This window comes from Eurosta solidaginis, chromosome 1, assembly GCF_040869045.1.
Source record: "Eurosta solidaginis isolate ZX-2024a chromosome 1, ASM4086904v1, whole genome shotgun sequence".
In the NCBI taxonomy this organism is placed as follows: domain Eukaryota; kingdom Metazoa; phylum Arthropoda; class Insecta; order Diptera; family Tephritidae; genus Eurosta; species Eurosta solidaginis.
The window spans coordinates 276,723,299-276,747,562 of NC_090319.1; the positions used below are offsets into that span (position 1 = coordinate 276,723,299).

The following is a 24,264-nucleotide window of genomic DNA, read 5'->3' on the forward strand; positions in this document are numbered from 1 at the left end:
ACTTGATTTGCCTTCCACACCGAAGTTCTTGGGTTCAACTCCCGGGCAATGCAACATCAAAATGTTAGAAAAAGATTTTTAACTAGAAAAAAGTTTTTCTTAGCGGGGTCGCCCCTTGGCAGTGGTTTGGCAAACATTCCGAGTATATTTGTATATTTCTGCCATTAAAAGTTTCTCAGTTAAAATTCATCTGCCTTGCAGCTCGAAGTCCGCGTAAAACATGTAGGTCACCATGCAAACTGGAAGAGAAGCTCGGCCTTAACCTCCTCGGAGGTAAATCGCACCAATTCATTTTTTTTTCAATGTTCAGAGGTGTGTATACTTAACTCTAATCAGGCCTCCTTTCCTATTTTGTCCTTCCTGCTTAGCACCGAGGTGATAATCAGAGGATATCGACTTCTAAATGGAATAACACCCTATTTTGTGTTCTGTTTCTATAACGCTCTGTCTCTACAAACTTTTAAAACACGCCCTTTACCAGAAAATTAATAAAAAATGCAGTGGCTAAATTTACTTTATAAAAAACGTACAATCTCAGTGTTTTATGGAACGTCACCCTATTTACGAATTCGAGTGAAGAAGGTAATGTCTTAATTTTTTTTATTGTAAACGCCTTATCTCAAATCAAGATGTATTGAATTTACGGTGCTTTTTTTGGAACAAACTCTACGTTAGAACGAATAGTAGGGCTGCCACCTAACCATAATTACATACATTTATTTCTCTGGCGGCCACCGTGGTGTGATGGTAGCGTGCTCCGCCTATCACACCGTATGCCCTGGGTTCAACTCCCGGGCAAAGCAACATCAAAATTTTAGAAATAAGGCTTTTCAATTAGAAGAAAATTTTTCTAAGCGGGGTCGCCCCTCGGCAGTGTTTGGCAAGCGCTCCGGGTGTATTTCTGCCATGAAAAGCTCTCAGTGAAAACTCATCTGCCTTGCAGATGCGCTTTACATTTATTTTTTTTTATTTTATTTCTCTGTATATCCGCTATCCCAAAAGGAGCTCAACAGATTTAGCGCTTTTACCTAGATGTTGCTCCGCCAAATTGTAACCTAAAACAAGTAAGGAAGTCTAAGTTCGGGTGTAACCGAACATTACATACTCAGCTGTCAAATAACAGCTTGCATAACTTTTAAATTACCTTTTTAAAAAGTGGGCGGTGCCACGCCCATTGTCCAAAATTTTACTAATTTTCTATTCTGCGTCAAAAGGTCAACCCACCTACCAAGTTTGATCGCTTTATCCGTCTTTGGTAATGAATTATCGCACTTTTTCGGTTTTTCGAAATTTTCGATATCGAAAAAGTGGGCGTGGTTATATTCCAATTTCTTTCATTTTAAATAGCGATCTGAGCGGAGTGCCCAGGAACTTACATACCAAATTTCATTAAGATACCTCAAAACTTACTCAAGTTATCATGTCTACGGACAGACGGACGGACGGTATGACATCGCTAAATGAATTTCTTTTTTACCCACATCATTTTGATATATAGAAGTCTATATCTATCTCGATTAGTTTATGCCGTTACGGGGTACCGTTATGCGAACAAAATTGATATACTCTGTGAGCTCTGCTCAGCTGAGTATAAAAACATAAATTTTCAAGTCGTGCACATACATCTTTATAATATAATATATATATATATATATATTATATCTAACTTTTTCTTAAAAAAATTTTTTTAACTGTATACAGTATTTTAGTTCTAAAATTTTTATAACACTATTCTACTCAAATTTGTTAAAATTAGAATTACAACCGGTAGTAAACTTTATTTACTGAGCTGACTTTTGCAACTGTCACATTTGGCCAGCATTTTTCCACATCATAAACTTGTTATTATTTATTGTGGTTTTGGCTTTTACACTGGGCTTTGCCTGAAGTAGTAAATTGATTGCAAACTCTGCTTTTTCGCTACAACGAAACTTCAAAACAAGTCAGTGTATACAGCAGCGAACAGAAAAATAGCAGTGGCAATTTTTAAAACACTTTGTCAATTAAATCTTTTCCCTTTTATTTTCCATATTTAAGAAAAAAGATTTAGAAATTTTGTAACTCAGACTATGCAAGCCAATCTCAAAAACCTTTTCGAAAAAATGCTGAAAATTTCGAACTTTTTAATTGAAGCTCTCTGAATTATTATGAGTAGTTTTGTAGCTCAATCAATCTAAGTCTAACAAAGCATAAGTTTTAGTCTCTCGAAATTTCTAATTATTTTTGAAAATTTTGTTTTCCACAATTTTCACGTTTCGTATGAAGGCAAATCTAAAACACCCTTCGTAAAAAAATTTTCAAAAATCAATGCAAGTTTTGAGAAACTTATAACTTGTACTTTATTGAACTAAAATTGCTTGAGCTACAAAACTGTATACACAAAAAAAATTCAGTGAACTCTCAATGAAAGGTTAAGAATTTTCGGAAATTTTTCTCGAAATTTCGAGTTTTTTCCAAAACGTTTTTAAGTTTATGTATGTTTTTTTAATGGTGTGTTCAGTTTATAGTTATATTTAAAAATTCATGAGCTTAACACCGACTTATAATACTTGAATTTCAATTATTATGTTTTTCTAAGAGAAGCTGAAAAGAAAGAAACATTTACTGACATATTGCGATGGACCCATTTCGAAAACCACCAACGTAATCATCATCAGGCAATTTTGTAATGTTATCAAAGGTTTCGCCGGGATTCGAACCGTGAATCACACGGTGAAACTGCAGTTGCCTTAACCACTAGGCCATCCTGCTAGAAAAAACAAATCTACATGGCACACAAATTAATATAGAGACAAAATGTCTCAATTGTGTTGTTAGTGTAGAAATGAGAAAAACTGAATTAAGCATGAAAACAAATACCAGCAGGATGGCCTAGTGGTTAAAGGCTACTGCAGTTTCACCATGTGATCCACGGTTCGAATCCCGGTGAAACCTTTGATAACATTACAAAATTGCCTGATGATGATTACGTTGGCGGTTTTCGAAATGGGTCCATCGCAATATGCCAGTAAATGGTTCTTTCTTTTCAGTTTCTCTTAGAAAAACATAATAATTGAAATTCAGTTTTTAAGTTTATTTTGCATAGTTTCAATTACAAAATTCACAACATTTTTTCTTAAACTACCGAAAAGGGAAAAAGTATTAACCACTGTTTTTTTTCTGTTCGCTACTGTAGCTATGATCACCAAAACAGGTCTACGACTTTGAGAGATATTTAACGATATGCAAAATTTGCGAGAGAGTAACTTTAGCGCCTAACAAGTTATTACGTATCTCACAGGTAGTTCCAACAGCACCAACAACAAGAGAGAAGGTATACAAAATTAAATCTGCTCTGATCGTTTTCGTGCAAAAGTAAACACCACAACACAAATAAATAGCACGCAAAAAAAAAAATGTTGAGATAATGAAAACAAAAAAAAATTTATAGAAGAGGCAACAAAGAGACCAACTCGTGGTTCCGCTTTGGACTTCAACGCAGATACTACACACTTACACATGCAATAACAACACACAACCATAAATAGGCACATACATAGTTTTAAGCCACCGTTAAAACCAAATGTCTTAACTGCGCTAATAGCGTTAGTTGAGGTGCTAAAGTAGATGGTGTTCTTTTTGGCGCAGTTGTGGGAATTTTGTTTGAAATTTAAGCAATGCTTCGGATGATTAAAGTATATTTGCTTTATCATGGGATGACCTGGAAGGCTCAAAGTGGTCATATCAAATCGTTTCTCGAGATGATCACTAGCTCGACCGAACCTGTATGTGGCAAAGGACCATCAGCACAGATAACATTTCCCAAAATATTCATGGTTAAAACAACAACAACTGAAAGCAAAACTTTTCAGCCGCAGTTGGGCTAGTACCAAAAGGTGCTTCTAACGTAGCGTACTGGACTAATATCCTACCCAGTAGACTGGGCCAAAGTAAGAAAACGAGAGTGTCTGAATAATGTATTTTCCTTAAGTTGTGCTTCAAAGCTCAAATTAAGTGGTGGACCTTCTCAAGAACAAATTGACCAAATATCAATTTAAAAAATTGCACGAGAAATTGACTGAAAATTGATCTTAAAAAGTCGTCTCATCCGTTTACATTTATAGATTTCACTATGAGTGCTTTAAACTAAAACAAAATGCTGTTATTCCGACAGAGTTTTTTCCGGTGTTTCAAAATCGGTGTACAATCGGCAGTTTTCCAGTGGCAACATAAAACTGACTAAAAAAATTAGCAACGTAACATACGCAAAGTAGTTAAGACTATTGTTCAGTTGGTGACTTCGCCTATGTCCCGAATTTTACACAAAAAAGTCTGGAGTCAGCGACTGGATTCCCGTTTTACTTATTAGGGCCTATCTCACCTCTGTTTGTAGCTTTCTGCTTATGAGTTGAAAGAACAAATTTTTTTTCACAGTCTTGCGGATTTTACGAAACATCTTATTCACGGCATTCAAAGCGCCCTCAGATTTTGCCAATGTCAAAGTTTCCGTATAAGTGCAGTCGCCGTTTTTCTGCCGTGTCGTCATAGGAGACCGAAATTGGATTTCACAGAGGTTTTAATGGGTTGGTTAACAGAATGTTTTCTTGTTACCATGGTTTTCTTGAGTTCGCTGATAAGCTTTCCAAGAGTACGGAAAGCATGATGTGTACCCTCCTCGTGCTTAAAACCAGCAGAACGGGCACGTATATACACATATGTGCAAGCAACAGTTCAACCCACTCACACAATCAAACATCCGCTTTGTTAATATCGTAAAGCGGAGAAGGAGATTTGGTTAGCGGTTGCTTACACATCTGTTCATATACCCGCTTGCGTGTCGTCAGAAAAATTCTCAAAGGCTGTCGTTACAAGCAGTTGGGGGAGACAGCTGTTCATCGCCTCGCAAAGGGTCTCATTTAGCGAAGCGGTATTTCTTCGCAATTGGCTACGCCCAAATGTGTTAATTCGGCAGGGCTGGTCTGGCAGTAATATGGGTACCACAGAGTCATGTCTGGAGAAGGAAGGAGCCCTTGCAGCTTAAACTGAAGAATTTATAAAAAAATTTGTACTTAGTCCGGGTTTTTCTGTGGTAGTTTAAACTACAGCTAAGTTGGACTACATGCAAATGCATTTTAATTAATTTATTGAAAAACTGCGCGTAAGGTTCCAGGACTTATGTTCATCAGGAAGTGTCTTCTTTGGTATGACTATCAAGAGCCTCTCTCCTTAGGGATATGAGCAACTTTGTGACTTTTGTAGGACTTGCATATAACCTTGGGCTCATGGAAACCCCGCGCTTCTATGTACGCCGTTTTTTCTCGATAAATTATAACCAAATCCTCTGGTCTTTGAATTATCCAAACTGATTGGGGCGTTTACTGTAGATTCGAAGAATGCTGCACTCTCCTTTGTCAACTCATCGGCCCTTTCGCTACCTTCGATATTTTTAGAAGCGGAAACCTAGTATTAATGAACGGCCCGACCCTAGCGAATCCTCTCTAAGTAATAGGTATTTGTATTCCCAGACACTTCTTCATGAAGTGCTATGTGAGAGTATTGTCTTCATACTGCATGCAGCTAAAGCATGCTTCCTATAGTATTTCTTTTGCTTTCTCTATGGCCACAATTTCCACCTGAAAGACACTACAGAAATCTCGTAGGCTGTAAAATCTACTTACTTCTGGATCGCCACAGTAAACAGCAGTCCGATCCCCTCCATTAAATTGAAAAGATCGCTATATGTGGGCATCGCATGTTTCGCAATTTCCACAGCCTTTTTTCAATCCTACAACTCTAATGTGTATCCAATATGTCTTTCAAAACTATACTGCTAACACCGTTCGGCCCGCACTCAAGCTCGCAGAGGCCTTAAGCCTTTTTGTCCTGCCTGAGTAAGACAAATCAAATCTTCAGATCGGACCAAATTTTATACTCGCAAGTTATTTATCTGGATAGCAACACACTTGATGACTAAATTCGCTTTAGGTAAAGGTGGACTTTCCGCACTGCTCTACCTCTTCATCGCCAGATGGAATTAAAAAAGGTAATTCTTTACGACTAATACGCGTCCAAAAATATCGAGAGAGATGTCAAAAGACGCGTATTAATCTCGAGAACAATAATCCGAAGGCGGAAAAATTGTATCTCTGTCCGGAGATATTTGCAGTAAAAGTTGGCGATTTTCATGTGGTTGTTGTAATGTTGTGGTACCCAAAAAAAAATTGTGAACATAAGTGTTTTGCGCGGATATAGTTTTAGTCTCCAAACCGGTGTTGGACCCACCCAGGGTAATTTTTTATAAGCGCGGCCGAAGTCCGTCAACGCAGAAGGGTGTTCTGGGCAAAAACACTATGGATACCACCCCCGGTTTCGGAGGTACCCGTGGGTCTTTTTTCGGTTTTTCGTTAATATCTTTTGAACGAGTTGAATGTTTTATTTTCCGCCTTCGGATTATTAATACTGATGTCAAGGCGCGCCGTTTGATACCTCTCTCGATATTTTTGAACGCGTATTAGCAGTGTCATGCTGTCGTAAAGAGTTAGCCTAAAAAATTACACCTTCGATAAAGCACCCTTTATAATTTACATACATACATAAAAGTACACATGTAGGTAATTTTTGTCTACCGATCGCCATCGCCAACCAACCACCAAAAAAGTCAACTTTAGTGAGCCGTTTTACTCGTTTCCCACTTATTATCTTTTTTTTTTTTTATTTAGATTACATACGTTACTTCTTCTTCTTCGTTTTTCATTTTTTTTTAGTTTTAACTGGCTTTCACATTTTAAATTTAATATTTTCCTGCGTTTCTCTTCGCAATTTACCTACTTGTTGAGGTCTCGACTTTGCTATTGTTGCTATTATGTCGAGTGTTGTTATTGTTGTTGTTACTATTATTACTACTATTGAAGAAGAAAGGCATTGAACGTGCCGAACGAATTAGCGATTTTCACACTGACCGATACTTCGCACAAACAAAACAAACCAAAGACAATAAAATAAGGAAAGGTAGCGCGTAGGATTATGGGGCCTTCACTTTATACATTAAGTACAAAATATAACCATTTATAGATAGTTTTCAATTCAAAATTTTGCATCCGCGCATATTCATTACATATTCCCGCATTGATGCATATCTAGTAACTTAATAACTCTCAATACGAGCTCGTTCAAAATCAAAAACTTATACCTATTAAAATTTTTTATTTTTTTTCTTCCGATCACCGTCACTGAAATTAAATTACAGCGACTTTTTACTCGACGAACACGTTTCATACAACTGAAATTGAAATCGACTTCGAACTAACTGGCTTTGTTGGGTTTGCTTTCTGATACATAAGCAACGATCGACGACGTCCGGCCCAGTCAACCAGACACTCTCACCAGCGGCCGATGACGTTTCATATGTATAAGCATCGGCATTGCCACCAGCAGTTATAACGTCATTGTGAAATAATGATTTGTTTTGTTTACTCTTCTACTTGTTTGTAGTATTTTATTTATTTTGTGGATCGTATGTACGCTCTAACGTCTTTTTTTTTGTACTCAACGATCCGTTTCGTAGTCATTTTTCCACATATCGATGCATAATGATCAACGTGTTTGCAAGTGAGGTGCTATGCATGTAGTAGTGAAGCCCAATTTAACCCAATAAACCCAATGGGGGATAGAGTCTTGTACAAGCCACGCTTTATCCATGGCTTCCACGGAAAAGAGTGACAACAGATAACAATCGATGCTAGATCTGTCCTCCAAAGTCAAAAGGGCAGCAAGCCACGCAATGTTAGCGGACTAGCACTTTTTACGCACAACAACTTACAATATCTTAAGGGCGAATTAATGGTGACTTATAACCATAAAGCCATAACCAGATAAAACTGCTGATCACACCTACCTTATGGAAATCAATGTAATCGAGTTAGCGTTATGGTATGTCACCATTAATCGATCATTCGATCAGCTGTTTTATCTGGTTATGGCTTTATGGTTATAAGTCACCATTAATTCCCCTTTATACTGAAAGGCGTCATCGACCGGCCATATACGGTCAGTCGATATCGAGCTGGAAATTACAAAGGTATTAGCATAAGTAGGTATATCTCCTGTCCTGCCAAGGATAATAACTCGAAACGGCGTACTTGAAGACCTCAACCCACAACGAACTTATTGCAGCAAAGAAAAGCAAATAAAAAACGAAATGCTCAGCACAGATCGACGATCTCTCTCCCTCCTAGGGCTATGATATGACGGCATCAGTTGAACAGATAACTCCATCATTGGCACAGATTCAAAGGTAAATCTCCTGCAATGGGCTGACAAAGTGTGACAGCAGAGATATCCAACAAAGAGAACAACAGCTTTGCAACATTAGCATTTTATTTTCGGCTCGGCTTTTTTCAAGCAGCGGGAATACGGAGATCGTCAATAGGGAAATACAAAGATGGGAAAAATACACTAGCCGACCAAATGAGAGGAACGCGTAATTTATTTATAGGCAAGCTTTATTGAAAGACAGTACCAAGCAACGAAATATAACGAAAGAATATCTATGGCCTTAAGCTACTGTGTAGATTTGAGCTTGAAGCGATGTAGGAGCTGACTTCATCAGCCGACCAGCATGTTCGGAAAGTTGAGCCTCATTTGAAGTGCTGCTGGGAAGAACTCAAAAAGACTGAACTCTAATTCCATTGCTTCTTTCAATGACAACTCTAACCTGAATGGTAAAATGAGCAATTTAAGTGTTTTGCAAGCCAAAACAAAAGTATGTAGGCTCTTGAGCGCAATACACAGCTTTCCTAACCCCATTGTCAACCTCACCTGTATAAGGTTAAACTCTGTAAGAAATATTAATGTACACATATTTAGTAGACGTTCTTAGCAATTTCAAGAAACTAAGGGTTACTTGGATGGCTCAACGTGGTTACTTGAAAGGTGCTAGTTCCGGAGCTGTAAAAAAGGACTTTTAACATCAAATTCTTCGGGGACTGCCTTTGTTGCCTATGCTAGTATCTCAGCTCCAATTTTAACACATTATAGGATGAGCTCCAAAGCCAATTAACGATTAAAGTGCTAAGGAGAACCACATCCACCTTTAGGATAGTGAGGGAATGCTGGAGATACTAGATAAATTAGCTAATATATAAAGAACAGAGCTGTTAACGGTCATCCGGCAGAAGACACTCCTAGCCACTATTACGCGGACGATCTATCCACAAGAATCGCACCCCTTTCAGGTTGCCAGCGCAATATATAGCTTCTCCAAAACCAATGGCCAACCTCACCTATACGTTTCATTAACAGCTGGGGCTCTGGTGACCTCGTACTCTTCAGGGATTTAATGGTGGGAGGGGGGGGGGGGGGTTGATGGCCTAGAAGGGCATGTGGTCATAACAAATCGTTCCCGAGATGGTCGGGCTTGGTTCCCGAACGTAACGGATATGCGAAGGACCAACAACATCGACAAAACTCCTCAAGGCCTTCGAGGAGTGTCCTTATCATTACAACAACAACAAGGGTCGCAGATCTGCTAGAGATAACACAATTGAAACTACGGGTAAAGCATATGCTCGATCTTGACTTCAATTAAAAGACAATATTAAGAAGAGTTCCGTAACCCACTTGCAGGACTACTAGGCCGTTATATGAAAAATCTATGTGACTATAACGAATTGATTTTTGCAGTAGTGGCAAGAGTAAGGATGAGTTAGAGAGTAATCGAACATTTCGGTATTCACTTTCCCACCACGGATTATGGAACCAATGCGGCTTCGGATGGAAAATTTTGACATATCAGATGATTAACCAAGCTAACACGGTGAACAGTTGAGCATAAATATACCAAATTCTTACTAATGGACCAACATACCCAAGTGTGCTTCTTACTTAGCCTACATTCTTCGGTCACATCTTCATCATACTTTTGACGGATTTTTCCCATATTGATTTTATTGCAGCTATAAAATACCAAAGTTTTAAAGTAGGGTACTATACAACATTATAAAGCCCGTCATACCAGATGTACTATCTAATATTCTCCGTTCGTCAACGGCAAATAGGGTATGAGATTGCATTAAGGTGCGTGTGAACACTCAACGAACCAGTTGACGCACACTGCTTATGAAGGAGATATGCTAAATGCATTTTTTATTAGCTTCATGAGTACATAATATACAACTCATAATAATTGTTTGCGTTATAAACCAAAACATTCTCATATAGAGCTCTCGCCCTCTGAAGGACTCAGCTCTAATGTCACGAAGTGGAAAAAATCATATACTTGTCTGTGTATGTAAGTACTGACGTAATTTCTATCTATTATTCCTTACAAACAAGTCAAAAATAAGCCCGTCTAAAGTTGAGCATAAAAGATTTCCTAACTTCAAAGAGTTTTGATTTCAAAACGCATTAAAATTTAAATTGCAGTCAAAGTTAATATAAATTGTCGTGAAAGTTCTATGACAGGAATAATTAAAATCAGCGTGTTTTTGGCAGCACGACTGCCAACAAAGTAAATCGTTGCCATATCGATGTAGTCGGCAGGAAAAATGAAGTGTAATATTAATTTAAACTTTGTTTGCAGATCTGCTGCTACCAGTGCAATCATATATGAAAGCGTTAAAATCTCCCCAACTTTGCTTCTGCCCTTTGAATTATGTTTCCAAGATAACTCTCCTGCAAATGCTCCTTATCACCATATGGAACATACTCGATTGGATATTCCTACAGTGTACTTACTTTATACGTTAATAAATACAAATGGTATGCTAGGCACTGTTGTTGCTGTCAATGTATTTGAAAATCAAGAAGATGAGAAATGCCTTTGGAAAAGCGCGTTTAATAATTCGCATTACTCGCAGACGACTGGTCGCGACATCATTTTTCTGCTGTTGCCTTCAGAGCAATATATCAACAGTATTGCCTACATAACTGAGCAATGTACCTATTTACATGGAGATTAGACTGTATAAAAAAACGCTTTACCTCGCCAAATCTTCTTGAAATATCACTTTTATTTCCGTGACCAGGACTCGAATCGTGACAGTAAAACTGACCCATGCTAACCCGTGATCATAAAGTTACTGTCAGAGCAAACGTAAAGACATTCGTAGCCGTAGCTGTAAGCGTGACCTTAAGTAAAATCGTAGCTGTAGTTGTTGTTGTTGTTGTAGCAATAAGGGCACTCCTCGAAGGTTTTGGGGAGTTTTATCGATGGTCCTTTGACGGATATAGATCCGGTGCGTTCCGGTAGCAATCACCATTGAAGTGCAAGCCTGACTATCTCAGGAACGATTTGAAATTACCATAATGAACCTTTTAGGCCATCCCGCTCCTCACCCCCTAGACACATGCAGAACTTGGGATCCCAGAGCCTCGCTGGTCAAGAAACAGGATTCGCCACCAGCAGGCGAGTACGACGATTGCGTTGAAGTAGCTATAAATTGCGCTGGCATCCACTTGAACAAATTTGGCGTTTTAGTCGCCTCATACGCGGGTATATTCTAAGCCACCTTACCCGCTGGGGGCTACAATCGTAGCCGTAACTAAAATCGTACACATAATCGTAACGGGAACAGTAGGCGTAACCGTTACTGTAAGGATATACGTAATTGTAACTTTGTAGTTTTTAGTTGACTAAACCGTAACCGTAATTCGAAATAGGTATACTACCTTCATTATAACTTTTGTTTCGTTTTTTTTATAATTTTCCTTTTCGTTTCCATTTTCCCATTTCCGTTTCCCTCTCTTTGCCTTATTCATTCTCTATTTAATTTTTATTTTCCCTTTTTGTGTACCCTTTCCTTATCCTTTAATATTACCTTAACCTATACTTTTACCTTTCTTTTCATTTTCATTTTCCCTATTCCCCTGACCTGAACTTTTTCTTTTACCTTTACCTTTACTTTTACCTTAACCTGTACCTTTACCTTTATCTTTACCTTTACCTTTACCTTTACCTTTACCTTTACCTTTACCTTTACCTTTACCTTTACCTTTACCTTTACCTTTACCTTTACCTTTACCTTTACCCTTACCTTCCAAGCCACGCTTTATCCATGTAATCCACGGAAAACAGCGACAAGAGATAACAATCGGCGCTAGACTTGACCTCCAAAGCCGAAAGGGCCGCGAGCGATCCAATGTGAGCAGACTAGCACTTTTTGCACACAACAACTTACAATATCTTATACTGAAAAGCGTTAAGTACCGGCCATATAGCACCTTGAAATGACAAATTCTTTACCTTTACCTTTACCCTTACTTACTTTTTGCTTACTTAAATGCCTTAAACTTTTTCCTAACCCTTTTCCATTTCCTTCTCCTAGTTACTTCCTTTCCTCTCTATCGTTACCTGCCACCCCATTTTTGTTCTGATTTGGTTTATGTCCACTCACTGATTATCTTATCACGATCATATCAATTCAATCGTGCGGTCTTTCTCTACTGTGAGCAAAGACAAAAATTCTTCATAGTATCAAACTGTTACTTTTTCGATACAGCCCAATATACATTTGTAAATACTTAAATATTCAAGTATGTAAACAAGTCCATAACATGCACAACATAAATATGAAATGCAGAAAGTTTGTCCTTCTCATTCAATGTTGTACAATTTTTCAATCAACGTTGAATTGGGATTTCAAAAGGTCGTACAAGTAGCTGCGTAGGAAGAGTGCAGTAAGTGCAAGCAAACGGGGCAACAGATATGTACTAACAACAACAACAACCACCAAATCCAATCAATAGTTTACTGAGTGCAACAACGGCAGCGTAGGATGGTTGGCTGCTTCTGCATAAATTTAATAAAAAATGGCTAACCGTTAGTATTAAGTGTTATAACCAAATCGGTTTTATGTTTGGCTTCGAAAGGATATCTACATTGCTTCCTATTCATTTATAATCCCATTTGGTATGATAGTTTTGATTGAGCTTAAAAGTTCAAAGAAACTTGAAACTGCGCTGCGGATATGAACACATTTTTTCTTTAACTCTTTTAACTTCAGTGGGGTGATGGGGAAGAGGAGAGATGGTACTACACGGATTTGTTTTATTTCAATATATGTGCAAATAACGAGGGTATCAATTGCGATTACCTGACGTTAATTTTTGCTGCTACTCTTTTAACACTATTTCTCCATCACTTTCAAGATAATTATTAGATGCTCTAACAGTGTCTTAGTGAGCTTATCTTGCGCCCGAGGTATTATAACTTCGGCGATCATGTCCCTTCGTTTATCGTAGATATGTCAAAATGTATTTTAATTTGCTGTATAAACTTTAGTAGTTAGCAATCGATATTGAAATAGTCAGGAGTTTTCGGCGATAACATTATTTGTATTTTTTAATTATTCCCATAGTGACAGTGGATGTGAAAAAAAATTGCATATGTATATATATTTTCTGTCTTTCCAAAACGTGTCGGCCTTCGAATCAAAGAATTGTGAGATAGTGCTTTTCGAAACAAACCCAGTAGCGTGGTTGGAAAGGCGCAAATGCGTTGACGTTTTGCTCGTGTTGTCCTCATTCACCATCACACCCATCTTTTCCGCTCATTTTTCTGGTTTGGAGTAAGCAGAACTTACGGAACGTATGTATGTTCAGGCCGATGATTTGCCGGTATTTGCTGTACTCTCCGGAAATAGGTTACAAGATCGCCGTTCTCGTTTAGACAGGAGTTTGTTCTGGATTTAAAACCTTCCGTATGTCGCGGAATTGTCATTTAAGCTCTCAAGATAACTTGCAATCCGAAAGCCTTCTATGGTTTCGTGAACTCTAAACGAAGGGTTAAAGGGTTTCCGTCTGCTTTAAAATGCCAGGAAGATTTGTCTAGCGACGACCAATTTAATTTCTTTGCACAATTTTTCAAGTCCAACTATTCAGCTGAACTTAACTCTTTTTCAAATGAATATCCATTTCAATTTAACTCACTTAACACAGTTAATATTCCAGCAATATCTCCTCATGAAGTTTTTTCATATTTAACGTCTTTGAAGGAATCTCACAAGTACGGTCCTGATTTAATTCCCACTTGCTTTCTTAAAAAATGCGCTGAACACATTTATCAGCCCCTAACTGATTTATTCAATCTGTCTCATACCCCTCCACAAAAGTGGCAGTAGTTCGTGTGTAGAAAACTATCGAGGAATTGCAAAGTTGTCGGCCACCCCAAAGTTCTTTGAAACTATTGTTACCAATCAGCTAACACTTTCCATTTCTACATTGATTGCAGACTCTCAACATGGATTCTGTAAAGGCAAATTTACCATTACTAATCTACTTGAATGCACAACTCATGTTTCTAATAAATTTAGAGAAAATCTTCACACCGATGTTATTTATACCGATTTCAGTAAAGCATTTCACAAAGTATCCCACTCCTTACTTATCTACAAGCTTAATCGGCTTGGTTTCAAACCTGGTCTCACCCAGTGGATCTCGTCGTATCTCTGCGGTCGAACGCAAAAAGTTATTTTTAAAAATACTCTTTCTAATGTCATTGATGTTCCCTCTGGCGTCCCACAGGGCAGTCGTCTAGGTCCAATTCTGTTCTTGCTATTTAGGAATGATATTTGTAATACAATAAAATATTCCAAAATCATAATGTATTCCGATGATGTAAAAATTTTTAGGTCTTATGCGTCTATCGAAGAATGCCCCTTACTTCAAGCGGATTTAAACTGCCTAGTTACCTGGTGCAACGTGAATTCAATGTCGCTGAACATCAATAAATGTAAATTCATATCCCTCTCTCGGCGATCTATGCCAGCAGCCTCTTATGTAATTAATAATTTTTGTCTTCTATCAGTAAACTATTTTGTGGACTTGGGAGTCACGATAGATACTAAACATAGTTTCAACCTTCATATTAATGGTACTGTTAATAAGGCTAGAGGTGTTCTTTCATTCGTGAAACGGTGGTCCAAAGAAGTTAGTGACCCTTATGTAACTAAAGCACTTTTCACCATTTTAGTTAGTTCGATACTAGAATACGGATCAATAGTCTGGAATCCTAAATATCGAGTTCATGCAGATAGACTTGAATCAGTACAAAAGTAATTTCTACTTTTCTCTTTAAGAAATTTTCAGTGCGACTCTGCGTATAATCTTCCCCCTTATACTAGTCGGTTGAAGCTTATCAATCTTCTAAATCTTGCAAGTCGTAGAGAAATGCTAGGCGTAATACTGGCTAAACTACTTAATGGATTGATTTCTAGCCCAATTATCTTAAACGAAGTAAACTTTAACGTCCCACCACTAGTGTCAAGACATTACAAACCTCTTCTTTTGATGCAGTGTAGAACTAATTTCGAATTAAATGAACCCTTTCGGTGTTTATGTCATGATTTCAAAACTCATTCTAGTTCATTTGATATAACGGATTCACTTTTTACCATAAAGAAAACTGTCCTATCCTATCTTAACTCGTAACAAAAAATTAAATAAAAATTTTGCGTACTAAAAAGTTCACTTACTTAACAATGTAGTATATGCATAATTTCTAACTGTTATTTATAATACTCAGCCGATGATTTTTAATCTGTAGCTGAGCAGTTTTAGATCTCAACGATTAACAAACCTCGGCCGATCAACAACTCGGCAAAAACAAATCCGCGCGGATGCGGATGCGCCCCTCGTACCGGTTGGGCGGGCTTTGGAGGGTATTAATCGGTGGGTATTATTATTATTATTATTAATCATAATAATTTAGCCCTAAGTTATCCAGGCGATTTTGGTTTTTTCCTACCCAGTTAGCCTGTTTCGGAATAGCTGATGCCAACTGGGAGTACCAAGGGAGATCGAGTCTTACGCCACATGTCTCTAAGAAATCAAAATAGTCCCCTTCCTCTGCTGCATTTTCCTATAGTCGCACTCGCCTGACATAAATTGAAATAGCTAGTTTTCGTCAGACGCTAAAGTTCCAGTGTTGGTTTTCGTATGGCACGTCGATATATAAAGAATACATTGAAAGAGAAATGTCGCCAACATTAAATAATATGGAAGCTGAAATATAGTACTCATACACATGCAAATAGCGCTTGCTATAGACAGTTAGCAATAAGACAGTTACTGTCATAGACCCAATATTCTTACCAATTCTCGGCAAAATTTGCCACTTTTTGTTCGACTTTGGTATAGAGTGTTATGCGTGCGTATCAGAACCGTTTACAATATTTTTCAAATTACCTTTCTATAATGATTATGTGTTACTGCCAAATTCGTGATGAATAAAAGCTCAAACAACTTTTTTAAAATAGTGGGCGTGGTCGTTAGCAAATTTGCCTTAGATCTAAATATATAACCGTAATAAAAATTACAAACGGATTCTGATTTATGGCTTGCAGAACTTTTATATTTTTTTCTATTAAATGTGGCCTATGCCACGCCCATTTTCCAAACTAATACAAAATTGTATTTACTTTAAAATTTTCGCATTTTATGGTGTAGTATCACTTCTGACGCGAAATATCAGCAGAAGTTAGTTACATACATACCGCAAGGGTTTTAAATTATTTTTAAGTGGGCGTGGTCCCCAATCGAGTTTGTAAATTTAGAAAGTTGTAAATTCACAGCAAGCGCAAGCTTCATATCAAATCATTAATGGCTTTTGATTTACGATTTCCAGAATTTTAATCTTTCTCTAAATGTGGGCGGTGTCACGCGCATTTTCCAGTGTCAAAGTTATAGTTAAGTTTTTCAGATCGCGGGTTCGAATCGAGCTCAAGGCCTAACAATAATTTTTTATCATTATTATTGTTATGATAAATTTTTTCTTAATTGAAAAAATTTTTAAATTAGAATAGAAGAAAGAAAAAATTTTAGACAACTGCCAAAGTTCGTTGTATAGATCCATTTCGGGAACTGCTAAATTCCTTCATCGGCAACGTTTAGGCGCCGCTACTATAACCATTCAGCCACCACAGCGGTTTTTTGTTTGTCTTCATTAATCCTACTTCTATTCTGGTTCGTGCCAATTGATATTCACACCACTGCGACATCTGTTGCAGAATAGCTGTGAAAATTGGACTTGTTTGTTGGCAATGCTGCCATAGTGTCATATTTTATTGACACTTGTTTTTCCCCGTGCTCTGGGATGTATTAACAATTTTGGTTGTTATATCGGCCTACTGATTTTAAGATCGCGGGTTCGAATCGAGCTCAAGGCCTAACAATAATTTTTTATCATTATTATTGTTATGATAAATTTTTTCTTAATTGAAAAAATTTTTAAATTGGAATAGAAGAAAGAAAAAAATTTAGACAACTGCCAAAGCTCGTTGTATAGATCCATTTCGGGAACTGCTAAATTCCTTCATCGGCAACGTTTAGGCGCCGCTGCTATAACAACAAAAATTGTTAAGTTTTTCATAAATTTCAGAAGAAATTGAGGTAGGATTAACAAGTAGTGAGAGAGAGAGAAGGTGAAAGGTGAAAAAAGATAGCATATATACAAATAGAAAGGAGACAATACTCTGCCGATTCTTCTAAATTATATATTAACATCAATGAATTATTAAAACTTTAGGCAAATATTTTTATTTCAACGACATTCAATTATGGTGGCTCATTGCCATTTAATACATACTAACACCACTTGCCACCGACAGCTGCATAATACAAAACAATTTCACACTTGCTAAACTACGAGTAGAAAACAAATTACTTTCATTAAACGTACTTCTTCTCACTCTTTTATTTTCGCATTTGGTTTTTGCCTAACTTTTGTGCTCTTTCGCCACAATTTCATGCCCCAATTTGTGGCACATTTAACATGACGTTATTTGGTGCGACACAAATTCAGTTGTCATGTTGCCACATTGTAATTGCTAATATAATCGCGGTTGCCACTTCGGTCCATTTGGACAAAAAATGGTCCTTTCCAACCCCATTTGGTCCGCTGGTCCCTTTTTTCCAATTTTGGTCTTTTTAGGCTGTAATCAAGATGTTTTCAATGAGGAAAAAATGTTCAAACCTGCCCACAAAAATTTTCCACACCTTCATTAATCCTTTTACAATTTACAATTAATCCCAACTCAGCCAGCATTTTTTGAAAATTTTGATCAAAAAATATTTAAATATCATACCACAAGATGATTAAAAACGTTCGAATTTAAAAGCATTTTCTGTTCGAAAATTAATGTATCGTCCTACTTTAAAGGTGATTATTCTTGAATAACCATTTATGTTTCCTATTTCGAAACGCTTTTTATTAATTTTTGATATAATTGTAAAATTGAGCATTAATTGTTTTAGAGTAATATTTGACTGCTTTTTACAGTCAATTTCTGATCTATTTATTTATTTTTTTTATTTATTTATTTATCAGTCTACAATTTAAACAATTATACAGACCAAATATACCGACACTTAATTCTCAGATGTTATACACGATATAAACAACCTAAGCAGTCATCAATTTTAAAGTAATATTTAAACAGTATTGAATTAAAAGCTTGACAATTTCAATTAAAAACTTAGAAGTAAGCAAAAGTTAAAATGTTGTAAATGCGTTAAAATTTACTCATGAAGGAGCTAGTAAATAATAATTTATGAAATTGAAAATAAAGCAAATTAATAGTAGATAAAATATATACAGAATAGAATTTATACGGCGTAAATTTGATTGCATACATATAAAAATAATGATCACAACGCAATTTTGCAAACAAGTTTCAAGTAACTGGTATTTCATATTTGAAACAGAGGGTTGAACAGTATATCACGGTTTAGCGTTCTTTGCTTCATTTCGAATTACAAATTTAATGTAGTTAAAAGGCATTTTTTAATGCCAAGAAAAGAGTCGCAGACGTCTAAATTTTTACAGTGTTTACTAAAATCACGACATAAACAGTGCAGTGGTTCGTGCATTTCATAATTCGACCTGCATGTAGGCACAAAAATTTATTGAAAATGTCTAGTTGGCCTAATAGGAACGTTAAACTTAATTTCACCAAGCAAACATGAACTATTTATTGACCCTCTTATTAATTTAACAATAAATAAGACACCAAGCATCTCCCTGCGGCTCTGCAATGTGGGCAGCTGTATTAGTTTTAACCGGCTGTAATAGGGGGGAAGATTTTTAGAAGGATCCCATGGTAAGTGTTTTAAAGCGAAAAGCAAAAATTGTTTCTGGACCGATTTCAGCTTGTCAGAATGAACCTGATAACGCGAATTCCAAATTATTGAAGCATATTCCAAAGTAGGTCTAGCCAATGATATAAAAAGAGTTTTTGTAACGTATGGGTCATTAAATTCTTTAGACCAACGTTTAACGAAAGCCAAAGTACCTTTAGCGCTATTCACGCAAGATTAAATATGAAGTTTAAAATCGAGTTTTGGGTCCATTGTAATATATTTCAATCGTTTTGGTTGAGATTTTTCCATCATTTTTGAATGCGATTATGATGCATTTATTTTTCATATCTCATACAAAATATGATACTACATAGTAATCTTATTTCATCAGGGGAAGAAAGCATGCGGAAGTGAGCTATTTTAACCACAGGTCACAGGCAAACAAACTTGACCGATATTCACCTGCGACTACAACATCCAACATTAGCTATGATCGTCAATATCTTAAAATAAGATACGGTACGGTAGTTGAAGCCGTATCCAGGTATGCCAAGAGAGTTTCACTTACCTGGGGTTCAAATAGCTGACAACCTTTGCATTGTCCAATCGTTATGTATTTCCTGGGAAGCCGAAAGTGGAGAAATGGTTGGAGAAATCTTCGGTCACGAGCATCATTACATTATTTTTTGTCTTGAAGAATATCTTTTGCATAAATAATAAAAGTTTTATATATATTTTTCTTAGCTTCATGATTGAAAAAATGTGTGTATGTGGAAAAAATACGATTTTTAATGTGTTAATGAAAAGTAAAATTTCAAAAAGTATAAAATTCATTATTCAGTCAACAAATATATTCATAAAAGATTCAGAAAGCTGAATGAAAAATGATTGTAAATTTTTGATCACCTAAAGTAAACACATTTGATTCAAACATGATTCCAAAATGTGATTGAAAAACTATATTCAGTTTTTGTTCATCGAAAGGTGAGTATATTTGATTATTCTTTTTGTTGACTTTTATGAAATATTAAAATTTAATCATCAAAGGACATCAAAAATGATTCCAATAAGTGATGGAAAAATGATTTTCGGTTTTTGGTCATCAAGAGTATTTGTATTTGATTATTTCATTTGTTCAATTGTATGATAACTCATTATTTAGTCAGAAAGAGTAATCAAATTGTATTGATATGTAGGGGAATTCAAAATTTAATCACCTAAATACTGAGTGGGAATGGATTTCTTACAAAAAAATTGCTGTCATTAAAATGTAGCAGAAAAATGGTAATGCACCTAGCAGATAGTTTAGAAAAGTGTTGATTTTGATGCAAATTTTCGTTAATCGTTGATGAAACAAGCGGCAATCAAAAAATTCTGTTTTGGTGGCTAGATATGTATTTCGGTTATCAAACACTTTTCGTTATAGATTTTTGTCACTGTTCGAGCTTATAAAAAGTTGTTGCAAATGTACGTGCATTTCAAAGAAATTTGACGGAGTTGTCCACTGGTGAAAACATTCTCGTATTGAAAACTAAATAAAAGAATGAGACTAATTTGTTTTGTATTAAGTGCATTTACCACTGTTTTATGTTCAAGTTATGCATGCAAGCAAATCGATAGGTAATAGGAGTTTGTGAAACAATATATCGACATGCCAAACCAGCAGTGACCCCTAAAAAATGTTTATAAAGAAAACCTATGTAAAAATTTTGAGAGTGTTACTTTTCGTTTGGGATATCGATTTTTAAATTTTTCTCACACAGCACAAAACAAATTGATGAATGATACAAAAAGAAGGCGGTTCCTTCCACTCAAAATTGTTTGACGTATTTGGGGATTTTTGAAGTTTCGTAATGTTTGTTGTTTTGCTAGAACCGTTGCCATACCGTTACTGCTTAAGGCGAAATTGTGGTTTTTCGAAATGGAAATTTCCTTTAGGATGAAAACGTAATGGCCATCTGAGACAATAATAATATGCTTTAGCACGATTTATGTGCATATATATCGATTGGGAATACAGTAAAACATGCAATTTTATTGAAAAATAGTGGACAATGACGCATACATTGGTTAATTACTCATATCTTTATGGCAGCTTGATCCCTAGACAGAAAAAAAAATACACGAAAAATCCTGTTGTTCTAGCATGGCCCTATTATCATGCCGCTACAATGGATATTTCTCAAGGCATGTTGAGAAAAAGTGTACCTCCAAAGTCTGCACATCTATGTCAATGCTAAAAGTGCACAGAATGTGTATAGGCGGGGCTGCCCCAAGGTCACTCCTGGTACAACGTGCAAAAACACTCTCATAACTAGTGGCTAACCTACAGAGCTACAGGGTGATGTTCTCCCTAATAAATGGTTTGACAATTCCCTCCTAAAGCGCAACGCTTGAATTATAAAATAAATAAAAAATAAAAAAATGTGGACTTGTAGCCAATATATGAAGAAATTGCGGTGTCGGTTTATAAGGACCTCCTTTGAGCAATCAATTGACAAAGGTGTATGTTTTGTCAAAATGTTCTTAGTGTAATCTTATTTAAATTGATATTTAATTTTTGAGAATCTATATTTCAGTTCACGAAATTATTAAAAATGAAAAAATTATAATAGAAAACGACTAGGCTATCACTCGAGTAAGAATTATTTCAAGGAGACCCAGATAACCAGCCACAAAGTTGCGTGACACCCAGTGTCAAATTAAATTTATTACACTGAGCAAACGTAAGGACACTTAAGAAGGCTATATTCCCTTGCTTTGCATACTTCGATGCATGTTTATTCCACCAAACCCATTTTCGGGAGCTCGAAAAACTTATTAAAAACGTTCTTTTCTAGGCTGATATTTCGTATTAAAATATTTTTTTAAGGCATGGGGCTCATTTTTTTCTTTTTTATTTAAAATAACTACGAAAGTAATTTAGTCGTATTCGTTAATATGAAATCCATCAAAATTGGAAAAATTTGTAACATTTTTCAATCTGGTAGCTTGTTTTTGGTGAAAGTCAAGTGGCTAACGTCATACTAAATGGAACTACCTCCATTTTTTGTATCATGGTAAAGCTATTATGTTCTTCCCACTGCGATGCGTCTGTATTTTCTATTTTTGTGTACGGCTGTTTGTTAGAATGAAAGTGTGTGTGACTTTGTACTTTACCACAACCTGAAATTAAAGATTTTACAAAGAATTCGACACATTCGTTAATTGCCGAATTGTTTGTAAGCCAATTAAAACTACAAAAATGTGGTCCATTTCTTTGAAATTTGGTCCTTTTTTCGATGAATTTTGGTCCCAAATGAAAACATGGTGTGGCAACCGTGAATATAGTGGCAAATTACACACACACACGTACAAACACCAATAAATGCACATAAGCTGCACGCGTCTATAACAGCTTCGCATTGCACATGACCACCATTTACGAGCATATGGATGTATGTTTGCATGTTAATATATTTGCATGTTAACTAAGTTTGTTGCTGCTCCACTTACCGTTTATAATTCTGGTCAGCTTATTGCGACGCGTTGACGATGGACTTAAGAGGCTTTCGCGTCGACTATTACCCGCACTGCTACCGCTACTGCATTGATCGCCGACACCACCAGCACCATAATTGATATTCAATTGGGTTGTTTGTGATGTGAAACTGCAATTCGAGAATAAGCTACTAGCCGATGGACGTTTACTGAAGGGCACAACAGATGGACGTGGTATTTCGAGCGATGGTCGCGGTGTATCACTCCACACAATCTCGGCAAAGGAATCAATACTGGCGGAACGTTGTAATGCGCTGCTGTCCTTTCGCCTGCGAAATAAAGAGAAAGTAGATGGAGAAAATAGAAAGAGCGCGAAAATGGCGCGTGGAGAATTTAAAATAAATAAAAAGAAAAACTAAATAAGCTTCTTCTAATAAGAATCATTGCGCACAATTGATTAAGTTTAGAAAAGCGTGGTTTGAGAATGTGTCAATTAAAATGGATTTTTTAAGTAAATAGCAATTGTTTGTGAGCCAATTGTCCAATACGAATGATGTGGGTAATTTGAAATTGAATATGGCTTATTTAGAATTAATCATGGAATAACAGAATACCAAGTAAGGGAACCGGTGAGATCTACAAAGAAATTTACAACTTTTTGGCACAGATTCAGAAACCGTTTCAATCACATCGGATGATTCTAGGTTTTGTGACAAAGAAATAAGTTTATAGCAAAATCTCAGGGTGCACAGTCACTTGAGCATTTCAGAATTCACCTTTTCTCATAGGTATGCGAACGAGCCGGGTTTATCTTTCGAACGGTCTAAGATATTTTATAATAGAAGGATATTACTATTTCAAAGGAAGTGAAATGATGCCAGATGCTATCTTACACAAATCAACAATAACTTTCTTCGCCAGCATTCGACCCTTTGGCAAAACGGAGGGGTTATCTTCCAAAATGCTATTGTGAAGCCAATAATCTTCTTTGCATTAAGCAATCTTCATCAACGAGCTTGAATTAAAATAATGTGTGCGTTGAGAACATCCACTGATTAGTGACGTAGTGGTAGCACCTCCCTACCCTATTCAAATAGAACAAGTAAGGAAGGCTAAGTTCGGATGTAACCGAACATTACATACTCAGCTGAGAGCTCTGGAGACAAAGTAAGGGAAAATCACCATGTAGGAAAATAATCCTAGGGTAAACCTGGAATGCGTTTGTATGATATGGGTATCAAATGGAAGGTATTAAAGAGTATTTTAAAAGGGAGTAGGCCATAGTTCTATAGGTTGACGCCATTTCGGGATATCGCCATAAAGGTGGACCAGGGATGACTCTAGAATGTTTGTACGATATGGGTATCAAACGAAAGGTGTTACTGAGGATTTTAAGAGGGAGTGGGCATTAGGTCTATAGGTGGACGCCTTTTCGAGATATCGCCATTAGGGTGGGCCAGGGGTGACTCTAGATTGTGTTTGTACGATATGGGTATCAAATGAAAGGTGGTAATGAGTATTTTAAAAGGGAGTGATCCTTGTTCTATAGGTGGACGCCTTTTCGAGATATCGCTTTAAAGGTGGACCAGGGGTGACTCGAAAATGTGTTTGTACGATATGAGAATCAAATGAAAGGGCTTAGTTCTATAGGTGGACGCCTTTTCGAGATATCGCCATAAAGGTGGACCAGGGGTGACTCTAGAATGTGTTTGTACGATATGGGTATCAAAT

General features: G+C 36.6%; 1 protein-coding gene across 3 annotated transcripts in view; it reads right to left on the reverse strand.

Annotated features, from left to right (window-relative positions):
- wake (wide awake) overlaps window positions 1-24,264 on the reverse strand; it is a 409,422-nt gene that overhangs the window by 79,348 nt on the left and 305,810 nt on the right. The window contains exon 6 of one of the 3 annotated variants that reach the window (XM_067760882.1): window positions 22,549-22,862. In XM_067760882.1, coding sequence (XP_067616983.1) covers window positions 22,549-22,862 — 314 coding nt within the window. Of the gene's footprint in view, window positions 1-5,657; window positions 5,853-6,707; window positions 7,331-22,548; window positions 22,863-24,264 lie in introns of those variants that run through there. The other 2 variants (XM_067760879.1, XM_067760880.1) reach the window with 2 other exon arrangements.